Source organism: Lepidochelys kempii, chromosome 18, assembly GCF_965140265.1.
Source record: "Lepidochelys kempii isolate rLepKem1 chromosome 18, rLepKem1.hap2, whole genome shotgun sequence".
NCBI classification, from domain to species: Eukaryota; Metazoa; Chordata; order Testudines; family Cheloniidae; genus Lepidochelys; species Lepidochelys kempii.
The window spans coordinates 9,892,457-9,908,907 of record NC_133273.1 but is presented as its reverse complement, the minus strand read 5'-3'; the positions used below and the strand labels follow the sequence as shown (position 1 = coordinate 9,908,907).

The 16,451-nt window shown below is 45.2% G+C and overlaps 1 protein-coding gene across 3 annotated transcripts in view; it reads left to right on the top strand.

Annotated features, from left to right (window-relative positions):
* The first annotated feature begins 10,022 nt into the window (after nt 1-10,022).
* Nucleotides 10,023-16,451, top strand: part of CAPZB (capping actin protein of muscle Z-line subunit beta) — a 110,131-nt gene continuing 103,702 nt past the window's right edge. For all 3 annotated transcript variants that reach the window (XM_073316784.1, XM_073316785.1, XM_073316782.1), the window contains exon 1: nt 10,023-10,153. In XM_073316784.1, coding sequence (XP_073172885.1) covers nt 10,151-10,153 — 3 coding nt within the window. In that variant the 5' untranslated portion in view covers nt 10,023-10,150. The remainder of the gene's footprint in view (nt 10,154-16,451) is intronic.

The window sequence follows — 16,451 nt, the reverse complement described above, 5'->3', positions numbered from 1 at the left end:
TTATACCGTTCCCCACCCCACCCCCTTGCCCTTTGTGTTTCCCAAGCAATTGTGTTGTGTTTCTTTTCAATAAATTGATTTTTTGGCTTTGAAAACATTCTTTATTATTGCAGAATGTAAAAGAAACCTTAGCCCAGGAAAGCAACAGGCACTGCAAGTCAGTGTATCATATGTAGCAAACAGAGATTCCTACCGGACTTCACTCCCATGCAGGGCACCACACCAGATATTACTGTTGGCTTTCAGCCTCAAATTGCTCCCTCAAGGCATCCCTAATCCTTGCAGTCCTGTGCTGGGCCCCTGTAATAGCCCTGCTCTCTGGCTATTCAAATTCAGCCTCCAGGTGTTGAACCTCCGAGTTCCATGCCTGAGTGAATCTTTCACCATTCCCTTCTCAAATGTTATTGAGGGTACAGCACGCGGATATAACCGTGGGGATGCTGTTATCGGCCAGGTCCAGCTTCCCATACAGAGAGCGCCAGCGACCCTTTAAACGGCCAAAAGCACACTCCATAGTCATTCTGCACCAGTTCAGCCTGTTGTTGAACCACTCCTTGCTGCTGTCAAGGCTCCCTGTGTAGGATTTCATGAGCCATGGCATCAAAGGGTAAGCGGGATCTCCAAGGATCACAATGGGCACTTCGACTTCCCCTACGGTGACCTTCTGGTCTGGGAAAAAAGTCCCGGCTTGCAGCTTCCCAAACAGGCCGGTGTTACGAAAGACATGTGCGTCATACACCTTTCCGGGCCAGCCTGCATTAATGTCAATGAAACACCCATGGTGATCCACAAGCACCTGGAGAACCATAGAGAAATAGCCCTTCCGATTAACGTACTCAGAGGCTAGGTGGGCTGGTGCCAGAATTGGAATATGCGTCCCATCTATCGCCCCTCCGCAGTTAGGGAAACCCATTTGTGCAAAGCCAGCCACAATGTCATGCTTGTTACCTGGAGTCACGGTTCTTCTGAGCAGGATGTGATTAATGGCCCTGCAAACTTGCATCAACATGATTCCAACACTCGACTTCCCCACTCCAAACTGGTTAGCGACCGATCGGTAGCTGTCTGGAGTTGCCAGCTTCCAGACTGCAACAGCCATCCGCTTCTCCACCATCAGGGCAGCTCTCAATCTCGTGTCCTTGCGCCACAGGGTGGGGGCGAGCTCCCCACACAGTCCCATGAAAGTGGCTTTTCTCATCCGAAAGTTCTGCAGCCACTGCTCGTCATCCCAGACTTGCATGACAATGTGATCCCACCACTCAGTGCTTGTTTCCCGAGCCCAAAAGCAGCATTCCACGGTGGCAAGCATGTCTGTGAATGCCCCAAGCAAACTCGTGTGGTTTGCGTTACTCAAGTCGATATCGTCGGAATCCTCGCTGTCACTTTGGATCTTGAGGAATAACTTGACTGCCAAATGTGACATGCTGGGAAGACTCATCAGCATATTCCTCAGCAGTTTGGGCTCCATTCCTGCAGATGGAAAGGGAAGATAGAGTGCGCAGTACAAAAACCGTTGAAAGGTGGTGCCAAATTTGGATGGCAGCAAAGGGAATGCTGGGATGCGAACCGATGCATTATGGGGCGTTGGGACAGGACCCAGAATGCCCCGCACTCCCCGCCCCCTTCCCACAAGCCACAGCGCCAGACTGGGGAAGGTGCTCTGTGGGATAGCTGCCCACAATGCACTGCTCCCAATGCCGCTGCAAGTGCCGCAAATGCGGCCATGCCAGTATGCTTGCAGCTGTCAGGGTGGACAGACTGCAGCACTTTCCCTACAGTGCTGTACGAAGGCGGGTTTAACTCTCAGCGCTCTACATCTGCAAGTGTAGCCATGCCCCAGGGCACATTTGCAAAGGATTCCAAGGCATGTCTGGGAACAACAGGGGCTCCTAATATGTGACTGACCACTGCTGGGGTGAAATAAAGCAACTCTTTGACAGTGCACAGGAACACTACATAATGCCAAAAGGAAGATAAGTTGTGTGGTTAAGGCAATGGATTGGATCTCACGGTTCTATTCCTCCATCTCAGATTCTCTCTGTGTAACATTAGGAAAGTCACTGAGCCTGTTTCTCTATCTGTAAAATGGGGATTATGATATTTATTTTATTTCCACTCATTCCTTGTCTTATCTATTTAGATTGCAAGTTCTTCAGGGTAGAGACTATCTCTTGTCAGGGGTGGCCAACCTGTGGCTCCGGAGCCAAATGTGGCTCTTCAGGAGTTAATATGCGGCTCCTTGTCTAGGCACTGACTCCCGGGCTGGAGCTACAGGCGCCAACTTTCCAATGTGCCAGGGGATGCTCACTGCTCAACCCCTGGCTCAGCCACAGGCCCTCCCGCCATTCCACCCCTTCCTGTCCCCTCCCCTGAGCCTGTTGTGCCCTCGCTCCTCCCTCTTCCCCCCCCTCCCCCAGAGCTTCCTGCATGCCACAAAACAGCTGATCAGGAGGTGTGGGGCGGGAGGGGGAGGTGCAGATTGGCGGGGCTGCCAGTGGGCGGGAGGTGCTGGAGCAGGGCAGGGGAGGAGGGGAGCTGATGGGGCGCCGCTGACATATTACTGTGGCTCTTTGGCGATGTACATTGGTAAATTCTGGCTCCTTCTCAGGCTCAGATTGGCCACCCCTGTCTTATGTGTTTGTACAGTGGAGCTCTGATCTCAATTGGGCCTCTAGGTACTACTGTAATAAATAAAAATCATAATGTTTATTATCTTCTCTTACTTTAACCACATTTAACATTTTTATTAATGACCTGGAGGAAAACATAAAATCACAGATCAAGTTTGCAGGTGTCACATAATTTTAAGGAGTGGAAAATAATGAAGAGGACAGGTTACTGATTCAGAGTGATCTGGATCGATTGGTAAACTGGGTGCAAGCAAACAATATGTATTTTAATGTATTTTACTATGGCTAATCATAAATATATACACCTAGGAACAAAGAATGTAGGCCATACTTACAGGATGGGGGATTCTATCCTGAGAACCAGTGACTCCGAAAAAAATTTTGGGGTCATGGTAGATAATCAGCTGAACTTGAGCTCCCAGTGTGATGCTGTGGCCAAAAGAGCTAATGCAATCCTGGAATGCATAAATGGGGGAATTGCAAATAGGAACAGAGAGGTTACTTTACCTCTATATTTGGCATTGGTGCGACTGCTGCTAGAATACTCTATCTGTGGGGTTGAGTGTGGAATTCAAAACCATTGGGTAGCTTTGTGAGTATCTTTGAAACACCATTTTCACTCTTTATATTTCCAAGAAGCACTGATGTTCTCAGCCTCAAGCCAGCCAGTGTCACTGGTTTACAAATTCTGAGCAATCAAAACCACAGAACTGTCCCTTTACCATAGCTAGAAATGGAGGCTCTTTCAGCGGTAAATTGAATTTCAGAATACAGTGGGTTTATGAGAAGTCCTCATGAAAGCTCATATGCTTTTAAATTGCTACAAGCTTAAAACAAATAAATAGCTGATGTGGGAAGCTGAACCTCAAAAACCTAGTTTTATTTCTTTACATAGGAAGAAAAATGAAAATTCCATTAACTCAAAAAAGTTTTCTGTAGGACCTCTGTCACAAAGCCAATAAACTCTTCCATGCAGCTTCCCTGACCCATGCTAAGCACTGGAATAGAGACCACAGAAAGCATTTCACCATGCATTCCATACATGCAGGAGGATGAAATTAAAAGCATGTCATGTCAGACCACAAATGCTTTACAAAGTTCTGGCTTAATGTGAAAAGCACTTCATAATGCTAATAAAAAAGTATTTATCCTTTTGCTTCCTTAAATACAGTCAAGTTTACAGGGAAAGCACGTGGATTTTATAGTCGCTGGTTGCAAGATCAAAAGCCCCGTTATTAATTGCACATGAATCTGACCTTGCAGAACTATTAAGCTGTCAACTGACATCATTGTTTGTCTCCTTTGTTTATATTCCTCTAATTTTTAAGACACTCTGTGCCTGACCCTAAGCCCCTCGGAGCGCATTCAGTTTTTCTTGTGGTGGATGATCCTATATCATCATGTGAAGGAGATGTATGCAGTATACTAAACCTTGATCCAATGGAACTGAGCAAGGTGCTGCCTCTGGAGGTGGTGAAACAGCTAATCCACCATTGTTTTCCTCTCTCTTCAGTCCGGTGCTACCGATATCTCCCTCTTCCCCCAGCCCAAAGATTTCTGCTGCAACTGAACCTGGTGACAAAAGCCAGAGCTTGAATGTCTTGTTTTCTTGTGGTTGTAATCAATGTACAGCTGTGTTGAGACATCCATATGCCACTGGATCTTAATTAATCTTTAGCATCAACTTCTTACCTGTTGATGTTGAAATAAAATAATAATAATAAAAAATAATATCTTACATTCATGTAGCACCTTTTCCATTCAAAGATCTCAAAATATCTTTTAGATGTAAGTAGCATCTCTGCTTAGCAGATGCAGGAACTGAGTTACAGAGAGGTTGAGTTGGTTGCCCAAGCTCACACAGCAAGTAAGTAGCACGGCTGGAAACAGAATTCATCTCTCTGGGCTCTGAGCTTCTTCCCGCTAACTGAAGTCTTGCTGGTCAACTTGTCTCCCCGGTAGACTCCTGCAACTCTAAAGATCTGATTCTCTGTTGCTGTGCACACGGTGCAGGCATTTACACCAGTGCAAAGGGGATATCAGATGTTACCATTCCAATGTAGTAGCATAGAAGCCGACTTCATGGGTGCTCTGGGGCTGAAGCACCCATGAGGAAAAATTGGTGGGTGCAGTAGCTCCCTGCCGCAGCTCACCTCTGCCTCCGCTCTGCCTCCTCCCCTGAGTGCGCCGCGTCCCCGCTTCTCCCCCTAGCTGCCAGCGCTTGCCCCTGCAAAACAGCTGTTTCACGGTGGCAAGCTCTGGGAGGGTTGTGGGAGGAGCAGGAACGTGGTGTAGTGGGGAAGAGGCGGGGCCAGGGCAGGGATTTGGGGAAGGAGTCCAAGAGGGGCAGGGAGGGGGCGGAGACTTTGGGGAAGGGGTTGGAATGGGGGCGGGGCAGAGGTGGAGTTGGGGCGGGGGAGGTTGAGCACCCACAGCACACAGTGTAAAAGTGCACAGCAATAGGAATCTGGTTCCTACCTATAACTCACTTTCCAATCTCACAAATCCCTGCTGCTAATAACATTTATCCATCTTGCCCTCTGTCCTCCTCATTTCCTCATCCTGCCTTATGGGTCCCAGAAAGATGGCTTCCTTAGCTGCCTGTTGAGGTGCATCCTTTACATGTGACCATAGCCTGAAGTCTCTTCTCTTGGGTAATGTTTAAACCTTGATTCCATCCTGTGCTTCCCTTTGCTTTCTTCAGTTTTCACTCTTTTTTAGTACAGCACCATGTCAGTGTCAGGAATTTCCCTGAACAGAGACTCCCATTTCCTTTCCTCTTTATTCCAGCTGTCTATCTGTTGCCTTTACATTAGTGTGCTACACAACAGAACTGGGAAAACTCATCACAGTCTTTGTTGTCAACAACACCACAGCATTCCCAACTGAATTTGTTTCTGTTAGTTAAGAGAAAACCAGTCACTGGTAAAGGTGATACTAATTACTGCCTCACACACATATATTGCCTTTCATCTCTATACTTTCAAAATCAATACACAAATTATATATTGATTATTATTATTACCAGGGAAACATAAATATGCATGGCTCTTTTCAGACAAATCAAAAATAATACAGAGACAAATGTAACAAGATCACTTCACCCAGCCCTGAAATGTATACACCTCTGAGGAAGAACACAAGAGCTGTTTTAACAGAGCAAAGGAATTACTTTGCAACAATGTAGGATAGAGGAAAAAATCCTGTAACCAACTGAAAACTGCAAAAGGAATTTAGGGAAGGACTGTGTAACTACCCAAGTGTGAATTGCCCCAAGACGTTAGGGTTAACTAGCATCACATACTCTCCGCAAATAAGTACTATGAGATGTTTAATGGCTCCAAGTGAGAAGTGCTCCCCGACTTTTTTCAGGTCTCATAATAAAGATGGCACTTTCAGTAACACAGTACCCCTTACATCAGGGGTTGGTAAACTATGGCCTGCGGGCCGTGTCTGGCCCATCAGACCTTTTAATGTGGCCCTTGAGCTCCCGCGAGGGAGCGGAGTCGGGGGCTTGCCCTGCTCCACTCTTGCTATGGCTCTGCAGGGCTCCCAGAAGCAGTGGCATGTCCCCCCTTCAGGCTCCTATGCATAGGGGCAACTAGGGGGCTCCGCATGCTGCCCCTACCCCATGCACCAGCTCTGCAGCTCCCATTGGCCAGGAACCACAGCAATGGGAGCTGCAGGGGCGGTGCCTGCAGACGGGGCTCTGTACAGAGCTGCCTGGCTGTGCCTCCAGTAGGAGCCGGAGGGGGGCCATGCCACTGCTTCCAGGAGCTGCTTGAGGTAAGCGCTGCCTGGAGCCTGCACCCCTGACCTCCTCCCGTGCCCCAATCCCCTTACCTCGGCCCTGATCCCCCTCCTGCCCTCCGAACTCCTCGGTCCCAGCCTGGAGCACCTTCCTGCACCCTGAACTCATTTCTGGCCCCACTCCAGAGCCTGCCCCCTCAGCCAGAACCCTCACTGCCTTCTGCACCCCAACCCCCAATGTCATGAGCATTCATGACCCGCCATGCAGTTTCCATACCGAGATGCGGCCCTCAGGCCAAAAAGTTGGCCTACCCCTGCCTTACTTGGATGCAATATGAACTCCTGAAATCACTATCACCACCTCCACCAATGCTTACACATTTTTGGAGGTCTCCCATTCACAAACTGATCCAGCCAAGCCTTACTTACTTTGATAGGATCTCAGCAAATCACAGCAGAGGGTGGGATGGTGGCAACTATAGTTACATGCACAAAACTCTCTCCTTATTAAGCTATTGGGGGAAGGGGTAGCTCAGTAGTTTGAGCATTGGCCTGCTAAACCCAGGGTTGTGAGTTCAATCCTTGAGGGGGCCATTTGGGATGTGGGGCAAAAATTGGGGATTGGTCCTGCTCTGAGCAGAGGGTGGGACTAGATGACCTCCTGAGGTCCCTTCCAACCCTGGTATTCTATGAGTCTATGATATCACCCAGATTGCAAATTACAGTTTACCAGAAAGACTCTGGTCCCACATCTTAATAAACAAACACAAAAAGTCCTTCAAGCATGTCGTGCCATAAACAAGCAGAGCAAGCAGCTGGTCCTCATTTAAAGAGATGTTCCATCAATTTGAGCAAGAATTTGCAGATTATCTTAATGCAAATATTTCTGGGAAAACAGAAAGCAGCTGTTTATTCTTCTTTATACCTTCTAGCAGGAAAATAAAGTCCAGGATGCTTGTATTTCTGCCACAAAGAAAAACATCCTCTTGGCCTCAAAGTTCACTTGGACTTTGGAAATTGTTTAAAATAAACCAGGCTGCAATTTCCCTCTCCTGCTGTATGTTCCTTCACTAAACAGCAAGGTGCAATTACAGCCTATAAGCAAGGAGGCTGGGCCTGGGCCCAACTAAATATACAGCTTGATAGTGCTGGCCTACCTATGGTGTTTTGAGGCAAAAGTCATAGGTTCAGTCATCATCTGGTGTAAATGGACATACTACTACTCTCCTCAATGAAGCTATATTTATTTACACTAGCTGAGGATCTGGTCCATGGAACATAGCGCTAGAAAAATGATATTAGGTCCATAACCCACCTACAAGATAGTGCAAGATTGTTCCCTACTGTACATGTGAAAATGTTTTGCCCTGTCTTGTTTTAAATGCCCCAAGTGATACCCCTTCTAGCATTTCCCCAATGATACAGCCTAATAACTCTCCACTTTCCAGGGGCCCCCTGTCACTGAGCTAAAAGGAACATTATTTTCAAATTAGCAGCACAGAAACACATGGGGTGAGGGGGAGACCAAAAGGGCACAAGTTGACTTAGAAAAAAGGTAGTATCAGATTGTCAGGCAAATTCAAAATGTGCGCAACTGCATATCTAACTTGCATGTGCAGTGACAGATGATATATGTGCAATTTGGGTAACTTTTCATGAAAAGTCACCTATTGATCACATTGTAGGTACTATTACCCAGTTCACCTAGTAGCTGTGGTAAGTGTGCACTAAAATTTGTCTGAAAACCTATCCATTTTCAAAACTGAAATTTGCAGCTGCTTAGTTTGTGCTATGTTACATTAAATACAAATGAACAACGGCAGAGCTCTTTCCCTTTGGAAAAATACTGTAACATATCTGATATATTTAATGACATTTAGGTTCAAGCAATGGACAATGGTGTTAACCTAGTAGAGTCAAATCAGAGCTGTTCCCTCATCATCTCCAGCCAGAAGGGTATACAGGCATGATATTATGTCCATGGAAAATTTGAAGTAATTCCCCAAAGAATGCAGAGCTTCTGTTACAATCTTAATGCAAGTGTTGCACTCCCACAACATATCAGAGAATTTCATACCAGCTCCAGTGACATTACATCAGAAGAGGAAGCATTCTGTGACTCCTCGTCAGCATTTCCAGTTTCCACAGCAAGCACCTCCAGGCTGAGAAAAGTAAATGGAGCGACAAAAGGGTTTTTGGTTTATGCTAGAGTCAAGTCTGCAATTCGGATGCCAAAAAGCACTAACAGAGGGTTCTCCGGAACCTGGCACTCCAACTCTTGTGAAACACGGGCCAAACACTTGTTCCAAAAAAGCTATACAGAAAAGTGCTGCCATGCAATGGGCCAGTTTCTCCCTTGGTGTTACTCTCCTGACATCAGTGGAGTTATATTTGCTGTACAGTTGAACTGGGGTTTGAGTTGCAGAAGTACTGAGCGCTCACAGCTACAACTGAAGTCAATAGAAGCTCTGCTTTGAACACAAGAACTTCTTTGTAATACTCAGTATTCTAAAAAATCACGACTTAAAGCACCTCAAAGTGGGCACCCAAAAATAGTAAACACTTCTGACTTTTATATCTCTGTCTCAGTTTTCCATCTGTAAAATGGAAATAACACCACTCCTTCGCTTCACAGAAGTGTTGTGGAATTAAATTCATTAATGTTTTTGAAGTGCTCAGCTATATGGGGATATGCCCCACAGAAAAGCCCATGTGGAAATTAATATTTCTGTTTTCAGAGGAGGTTTTGAATAGTGTTAACTAAATAAAGCCTGGGGCCACACATTAAATCATAAGGCTAAAACAAAATACTGAATATCTGCTTACTCAATGACCACCATCCATCCCATGCATTGACTGAGCCAGAGGTCCTGTGGAAAAATAGTGTGTAATAATGTAATTAAAGACAGTATCATAATGCATATGCACAAAGGGACCAAATCCCAGCTGCATGAGCAACCTTTATTCTCCCACTTCCTCAGTTTTGAAGGCACATTGTTTTAACATTTTTTCAGCTTATATCTACACCTCGCCCTTACTGCTGGGAAAAGCCTTCCAAACCTGACCCCAAGTTTAAACACATGCAGTGACGTCGGTCTGAGCCTGCAGCCAGCCTGAAACAGCAGCTGCGAGAGAGGGGACTGGCCGCCTGTTTACGTCAAAGGAACAAGATTACTCTGAAGCCCAAGGGGTAACATTTTACACAGGGACACGCCCCACACCTTTCTGCCAGCACACCCCTTTGCCTGTGGGTTGGGTCTCAGCCTTGCTTCCCCATTGGCCTCTCCTCCTCCCTGCCCTGATTGGTCACTCCCTTTGCACTCTCCTCCCTTCTGGCTCCCCCACTCTCCATGCAGTTGGTTGCTCCCTGCCGCCCCCTCTGTGTCCCCCCCACCCCTGAGCTCTCTCCTCTACGTTTGTTCCCCTCCCCACCTCAACCCCCCCTCCCTCGGGTTTGCCTCTCCCTTCCCCCTCATTCTGTCTTGGTTGAGCTCTTCTTTCCCCCCAGGGGAGAGAATGGTCTCTCCCGCTCCTAGCTCCTCCCTTCCCCCTGCAGGGCCCGTGCTGCGCTCCATACTTGGCGATGGCCAGCGAACCGCGTTCTGATTGGTTACACGCGGCGATGGGCGGGGTCGAACGGTAGTGACCCGGATGTGCACTCCTAGGCAACGGGCACGGCGGAAGTGGCAGGGCCGCGGCCTGGCTCAGAGAGAGACCGGACGGGACCGGGAGCCGCCGCCGTTGCTAGAGCCCAGCCCAGCGGAGCCATCATGGTAAGAGCGGCTCGGAGCTGAGGGCCGCCGGAGCGGGGCTGCTCCCACGCTTGCCCTGGGGCCCAGCTCCCCGTGACCCCTTCCCCTGGGGACCCGGTGGCTGTCGCCCCTCGCTCGGTCCTGTCCCCTGGCGGAATCCCCCCCCCCCGTTTGTCGCATGGTCCCCCTCGCTCCAGTCACATCCTTCCCCCATGCAGCCTGGCCCACAATGGGTGACCTGGGCGAGGAGGCCCCCTTCCTAAGGCGGGGCCCGTTGTGCTTCCTGCTCCCGGGCGGAGCGGGCATGGCTTCCCTGGGGCTCTGAGCAAGTTCTTGGCAGGTGGTGCTGGGAAGTGAGGGCGGATTTCGTGGGTGGAGAGTAGTGTGGGAGGGGCTGTGACCGGGTTGGGTGGTGGTTTGGGCAGGGTCTGGGAAGAGGTGGCTCCAGGGTCTACATGATGTTTGGGGCGGGGGGGAGATTAGGTAGGGTAGGGGTCCTCTGCTAGTGTGATTTGGCGTTGAGGGATAGGTGCGTTAGCAGGTGCCTGGAGGGCTGCATGGTGTTGCAAGGGGAGAGGCTTGGAGGAGGAAGAAAAGGCTCCACGAGCTGAATGGTGCTTGGGACTCTGCACTCGTGGTGGTGTGTGGTTCCTGACATAGTGACTTATTCTTCTCTTTAAATCTTGACCTCAGGAGGTTAGAAGGGTGATGTCAGCTACAATGGTGAGAATGAGAGTCTTGTTGATGTTTGTAATGGACAAGGTACTGAAGTTGTGAACTACTGCAAAGCTTAATTTCTGAATGCCAAGATTTCAGGAGTCAACAGGGCATGTGTTAAGATGTTTAGTTAGCTTGTTTTACAGTTCACTGTCCATTTCTGTTATCACATTATCAAATGAACATATACCGTTTAGTCCTTTACAGATTTTCAGGACTGGTACTCTAATCCTGTGTTTTAAATGGAAGTGTGATTTGTGTATTTTTACTGAAGAACAAATGTAACTCTGCAGCTATAGCTTTTAAAATTAGCTATTGTGATTATATAGTAGCAATCCTTAACAAAGATGCCGGGCTAAATTGTTACTGCTACTTACTTATAAAACACGAATTGTCATTATAAGGCTTGGGGTTCTCAGCAAAACATGCAGACTTCTTTATTAAAGTGGACTGAAAATGTAGTAAATAATTTTAATACCTGATATTAGGAAAACATCTTGAAGGATAAGCTGATCTTTCCTCCTAGGAAAGTCTGTACTTAGCTCTAAGAATGTGCAAAATTCAGCTCACGTGCAAGACCATATCATGACGGTGAATTTTATTTTCTTATATGGATACATAGGTTTGATCAGTCTTGTATAAGGAGATCTGAGGCCTGTTTAGTGAATGGAATAACCGGTTTCCTCTGAAACCTGTTTCCTCAATATCTTCCCATTATTTTAAACTTTTTGTTTAAAATGGACAGCAATTTTTACTCTTCATAGATTCCATTAGGTACTTCAGATATAAACAAGTACAAGACTGGCAACAGTGACCAAGGATCTGATGTAGTAGTCGGATTTGCCTGGACAGACTCTCATTTCTGTGTAGAGCCCCACTTAAGGTAATGCAGCTTCATGTGTGAAGGATGTCCCTGCATTCAGCAGATAGCAAGACTGAGGCCCCAGAGTGGTGGTAGAATAGTTTGAATCTTACAGTTGAAGGTGTAAAGGGAATTAATATAGCTGTATGAAGACTGGTTGAGAAGACACTACTGATATTGTAGAATAATACTTTGTTTTGGGGACTACACCTATGCAGTATCAGTATCTGAAACCTTCACGGATGCTTTTAAGAACTTTAAGGCACAGTCCTTTATTTTTCTTCAAATCAGCTGGTAATAAAGAGTTTGCACTTGCTGTACAATTTAAATGTTTATGTTGTGTATTACAGTAGTTTCTAGAGGGCCCCAACCAAGACTCAGACCCCATTGTAAGTCATCAGTGGATGGAATTCAGTCATGGCTTGCATAATTAAAAGCTTCCTTGCCAGACTACGTAAACTCCAATGGTAGCTTGTTCAAGATAGTTGATACATTTTTCTAATTGTGCTCACAAACATCCAGTTTTTTGTTATTGCTACCTCGTGCAAAGATGTGTAAACAAAATATGAGTAACCCCCCCTCCCCCAAATTAAATATCAATTTAAATTGTCTAATGAATCATTGCCTGCACTTCATTTGTTAAAATTTGTGAGGTAGCTAAAAAGCACTGAAGCATGGCTAGTGATGCATGGGTATAATGCTGATACCAGGGTAAGTGGTTTTGGTGCGCTATTTAAGCAGTTTAAAAGATTTTTCAGGGAAAGGGCTGTTGTGCAGGCACATTGGTGCTTGACAAATAAATAAGTCTCGTTTATGGAGCCGCTAGCAAACCAGTGTTATTAGATGGTTTAGTTTTTCTTTTCTCACTTAAGACACTGTTTCCCAAATTTTTGAAAGCTGTTTCCCAACCCCTGTAAGAAAATCAAACCAAATGCACCCCTCTTTCAACCCCATCCTGTTAAGGTTGAAGCCCTACTGTCGTAGGTTATGTCTTCCATGCCCACTGGTTAGTCCTTTGTACCCCGTCCTTTGGGAAATATTGACTTATGATTTGAACAGCACATGAGATCATAGAATATCAGGGTTGGAAGGGACCGCAGGAGGTCATCTAGTCCAACCCCCTGCTCAAAGCAGGACCAATCCCCAACTAAATCATCCCAGCCAGGGCTTTGTCAAGCCTGACCTTAAAAACCTCTAAGGAAGGAGATTCCACCACCTCCCTAGGTAACGCATTCCAGTGCTTCACCACCCTCCTCGTGAAAGTGTTTCCTAATATCCAACCTAATCTTAGTATTCAAATGAAGTGTGTAAATGAACTTATCTTAAACTTGTTGAAAACTTGCTTTTGATCAGATTGAGACATTCAGTTTGAAAATCAACTTTAGTGTTAAACCCAATGATATGTCCTCTTACACAATGCTGCCTTCTTTAGCTTGTTCTGCTGTACTGATCTGTAGAATAATTCATTCCCTAAACTAGGGTAATTCAGACATAACTTCCTCATATTTGGTATAGATGTCCTGTGGCATTACGCTATTCAGCATCCAGATGTAAAAGTAAATATACAGTGTAATATTGAGTTTAGGCTCTATTTTTAGAGCGTTTAATACTGTACTTGCACAGAGAAATGCCTCCTTTTGGAGGAGGGAGGCATTGCTGCCCTATTAAATTTCTACTTGTACTTTTGTCAACTATGCTCTCTGTCAGTCTGCTTTGCTCTGCAATGGACAGCTGGTGAGAGATGTGAGGACACAGAACTACTATAGTGACATCTGGATCTGTTACAAGATTTGACCGTGCAACATACCAGTCCAATTCAGGTTTGACTGGATAGATGCTTGCTTCTGAATATGGTCTGTGCATCTGCGTCTATATTCTCCTTTTACTCTAGCACTGTTCTGTGTACACAAACTGTAAAACAAAAATAACCCCCTACTCTCCCTTGAATTAGGTTCCATGGGGACCTGAATTTCTCTACCATAGTTACATATGATGATTAGATCATATACACTGATTTAAAAGTTATGTGAGTGGGGTTTGATGGTTTTTTTTAGATCTCACTTTCTAGAGAATCAGTACTTTTAGTGGACATCTACCATTGTATAGTATTTTTATAGCATTAATTTGGGATGCTTAGGCAAAGGTCTTGTGGAGTTATGAAAGGTGTTTGTATTTACCTCCTGGTTAAGGTGGGCTTCAAACTTCTGTGCTAAGCTCTGTTTTCACCTCAATGATGCTTATTCAAATTAGGTTTCAGAGTAGCAGCTGTGTTAGTCTGTATCTGCAAAAAGAAAAGGAGGACTTATTGCACCTTAGAGACTAACAAATTTAGGTATACATCTTTTTTTTTTTTTTTTTTTTTTTCAGATAATTTGGAGCAATAGAATTAAAGATGTGTATATGCAACTTAAGCAAAAGTTGCCTGTCACTTCTCCTATCATCTCATGGTTTTGTGATGTGCGTGTATGTGCTCAACTGTGGTAGTTTATCAAACCCAAATATCATATTATACTTGCAGGAATGGGTAAGTTTTAAACCATGGAGCACTCTGATGGGAGAAATATTTAGGACTCCTCATCGACTGGAGTTAGACAGTAGACAAGCAAGTGTATTAGAAATCTTCTATGTTGAAAGAGGAGAACTGGAGGAGGAATGTGATGTGAAGACTCGAGGGGAACTTGGCCTCATCAAGTAGTGTGGTGAGGAGGAAGTGTCTAGGAGTGAAAAAGCGGCTTCCTTTTCCCATGTCTCCCTGCCAGGGATTCTGGGGAGTGAAAAACTCTGTATTGCTCCATTGTGCATAGGGTCCAGAAAGCACAAACATTTCTAGGCAAAAAGTTTAGTTATGATGAAGTTTGAGTGCACACAATTACACAAATGTTGCATAATTTTTAAAAACAAATGTTAACCTAGAATTTTAATTTTATAAACATCTAAATGTTTGAAAACACAAATGCAGTTAATATACCCAAACAACCTAGCTTCTGCCCCAGTCATGTAGGCAGACTTTTCAAGTTTAACTCCAGCTCAGAGTTGACTGCCTGGAAATTCTCTTGGGAATCATTAAACTGAATCCCCTCTATAATTAAACTAAAAATGAAGAATCCATACTACTGAACTTCCAAAGGTATGATGAAGTCTGAACTATACTTGGGTTCTCTTTTAATGTTGGTAACTGTGGCAGGTGAAATATAAATGGTAACAGTTAGTGCTGCTGCTTGTAATTTGGGTATTGTGTCAAATCTCAGTTGTAGACTTGGGTTGCTATTTCATTGAAATGTTTCAGAGCGGAGGCGTTCCAATGCTTGATGTAAGTATTTTTAAAGCCTTTCTTTAGATTTAGAGAGACTCTGGACCTGGCACAGCTCCCTGCTCAGCTTAGGCAATCTGGGGCCCTAGTCCAGTGAAGTGTGGGCACCGTGACTTTTGTGGGGGCATAAGAAATTTTGTTACAAACTTTTAAAAAAATTAATAATTGTAACTTAGTAAATATTCTTTACATTGAAAAGATTTATTGTATTTACATAACACTTCCAAATAACCATGTTACTAGACTGTTGCTAGTATAGTATTTTTGACTGTCAAAATTGTGGCCAGAACAAAAATTCATTTGAGAATCGGGCACACCACCATATAAGGGTTCCTATGGCCATGCCCTGTTTCTGTGGCTCTAGCCAGCCATGGACCTGTCTCCAATTTGAACGAGTAGTGGCAAGTGCCACAAACATGATCTCACTTCTGGACTTGTGGAGGGGAGTGAGGGGCCTGCCACTATTCCTTTTTGGATCAGTTGGGGCCTCCCTCTTCATGTGCAGTCTGTACCAAAGGAATAAGGTCTCTGACTTCACCCATCCAAGTAGAAGATGCTATGTGGGCAACACTACTTCAGCAAGGGCCCTTCCAACTCAGATCTCTCGAGGGGTTGTGTCTGTGTGTCTTCACTGCAAAGTGGACTGGTTACCAGCTTGTGAGAAAGCAAACTACACCTCTTGCTATGCTTGCTAATCCTGGTTGAAAGCATCACTTACGTGAAAGACTTTTGTATGAGGACAAGAAGGGGTTGGGGCAACACCTGAGTAAGAGCCAAGGTTAACTCTGCAGTGCAAATATACCGTTAGTAATCCAGAGCCCACTATTAATTTTGTTCTTCTGTAAGAAGATGATCTTTTTGGTTGTTTAACTGGTACTTGGCCGTCTTTCCAGCTGACGGAGGTACTCAGTTTGAAACTGATATCCTGCTACCTGATTTCCCTGGTTATTTTTGTATTGGTGCATACTTGAATTAAAAGTGGCTTGTCGTTACTTCAGATGACTCGTGGCTGCAGTTTGCTACTCTCCTCTTGCTGTGTTTGTGGCACAGGCAATAAAAATATTATCTAGACTCTGGCTCTCAACCTTTCCAGACTACTGGATGATCCGAGGAATGGAAAACCTGTCTTATGAAAGGAGACTCAAAGAGCTTGGCTTGTTTAGCCTAACCAAAAGAAGTCTGAGAGGAGATACGATTGCTCTCTATAAATATATCAGAGGGATAAATACCACCGAAGGAGAAGAATTATTTAAGCTCCGTACCAATGTGGACACAAGAACAAATGGATATAAACTGGCCGTCGGGAAGCTTAGACTTGAAATTAGATGAAGGTTTCTAACCATCAGAGGAGTGAAGTTCTGAAACAGCCTTCCAAGGGAAGCAGTTTGAATTGCAAACCCAAGTTGACCTTTGTTTCTACAGCTTGCAAT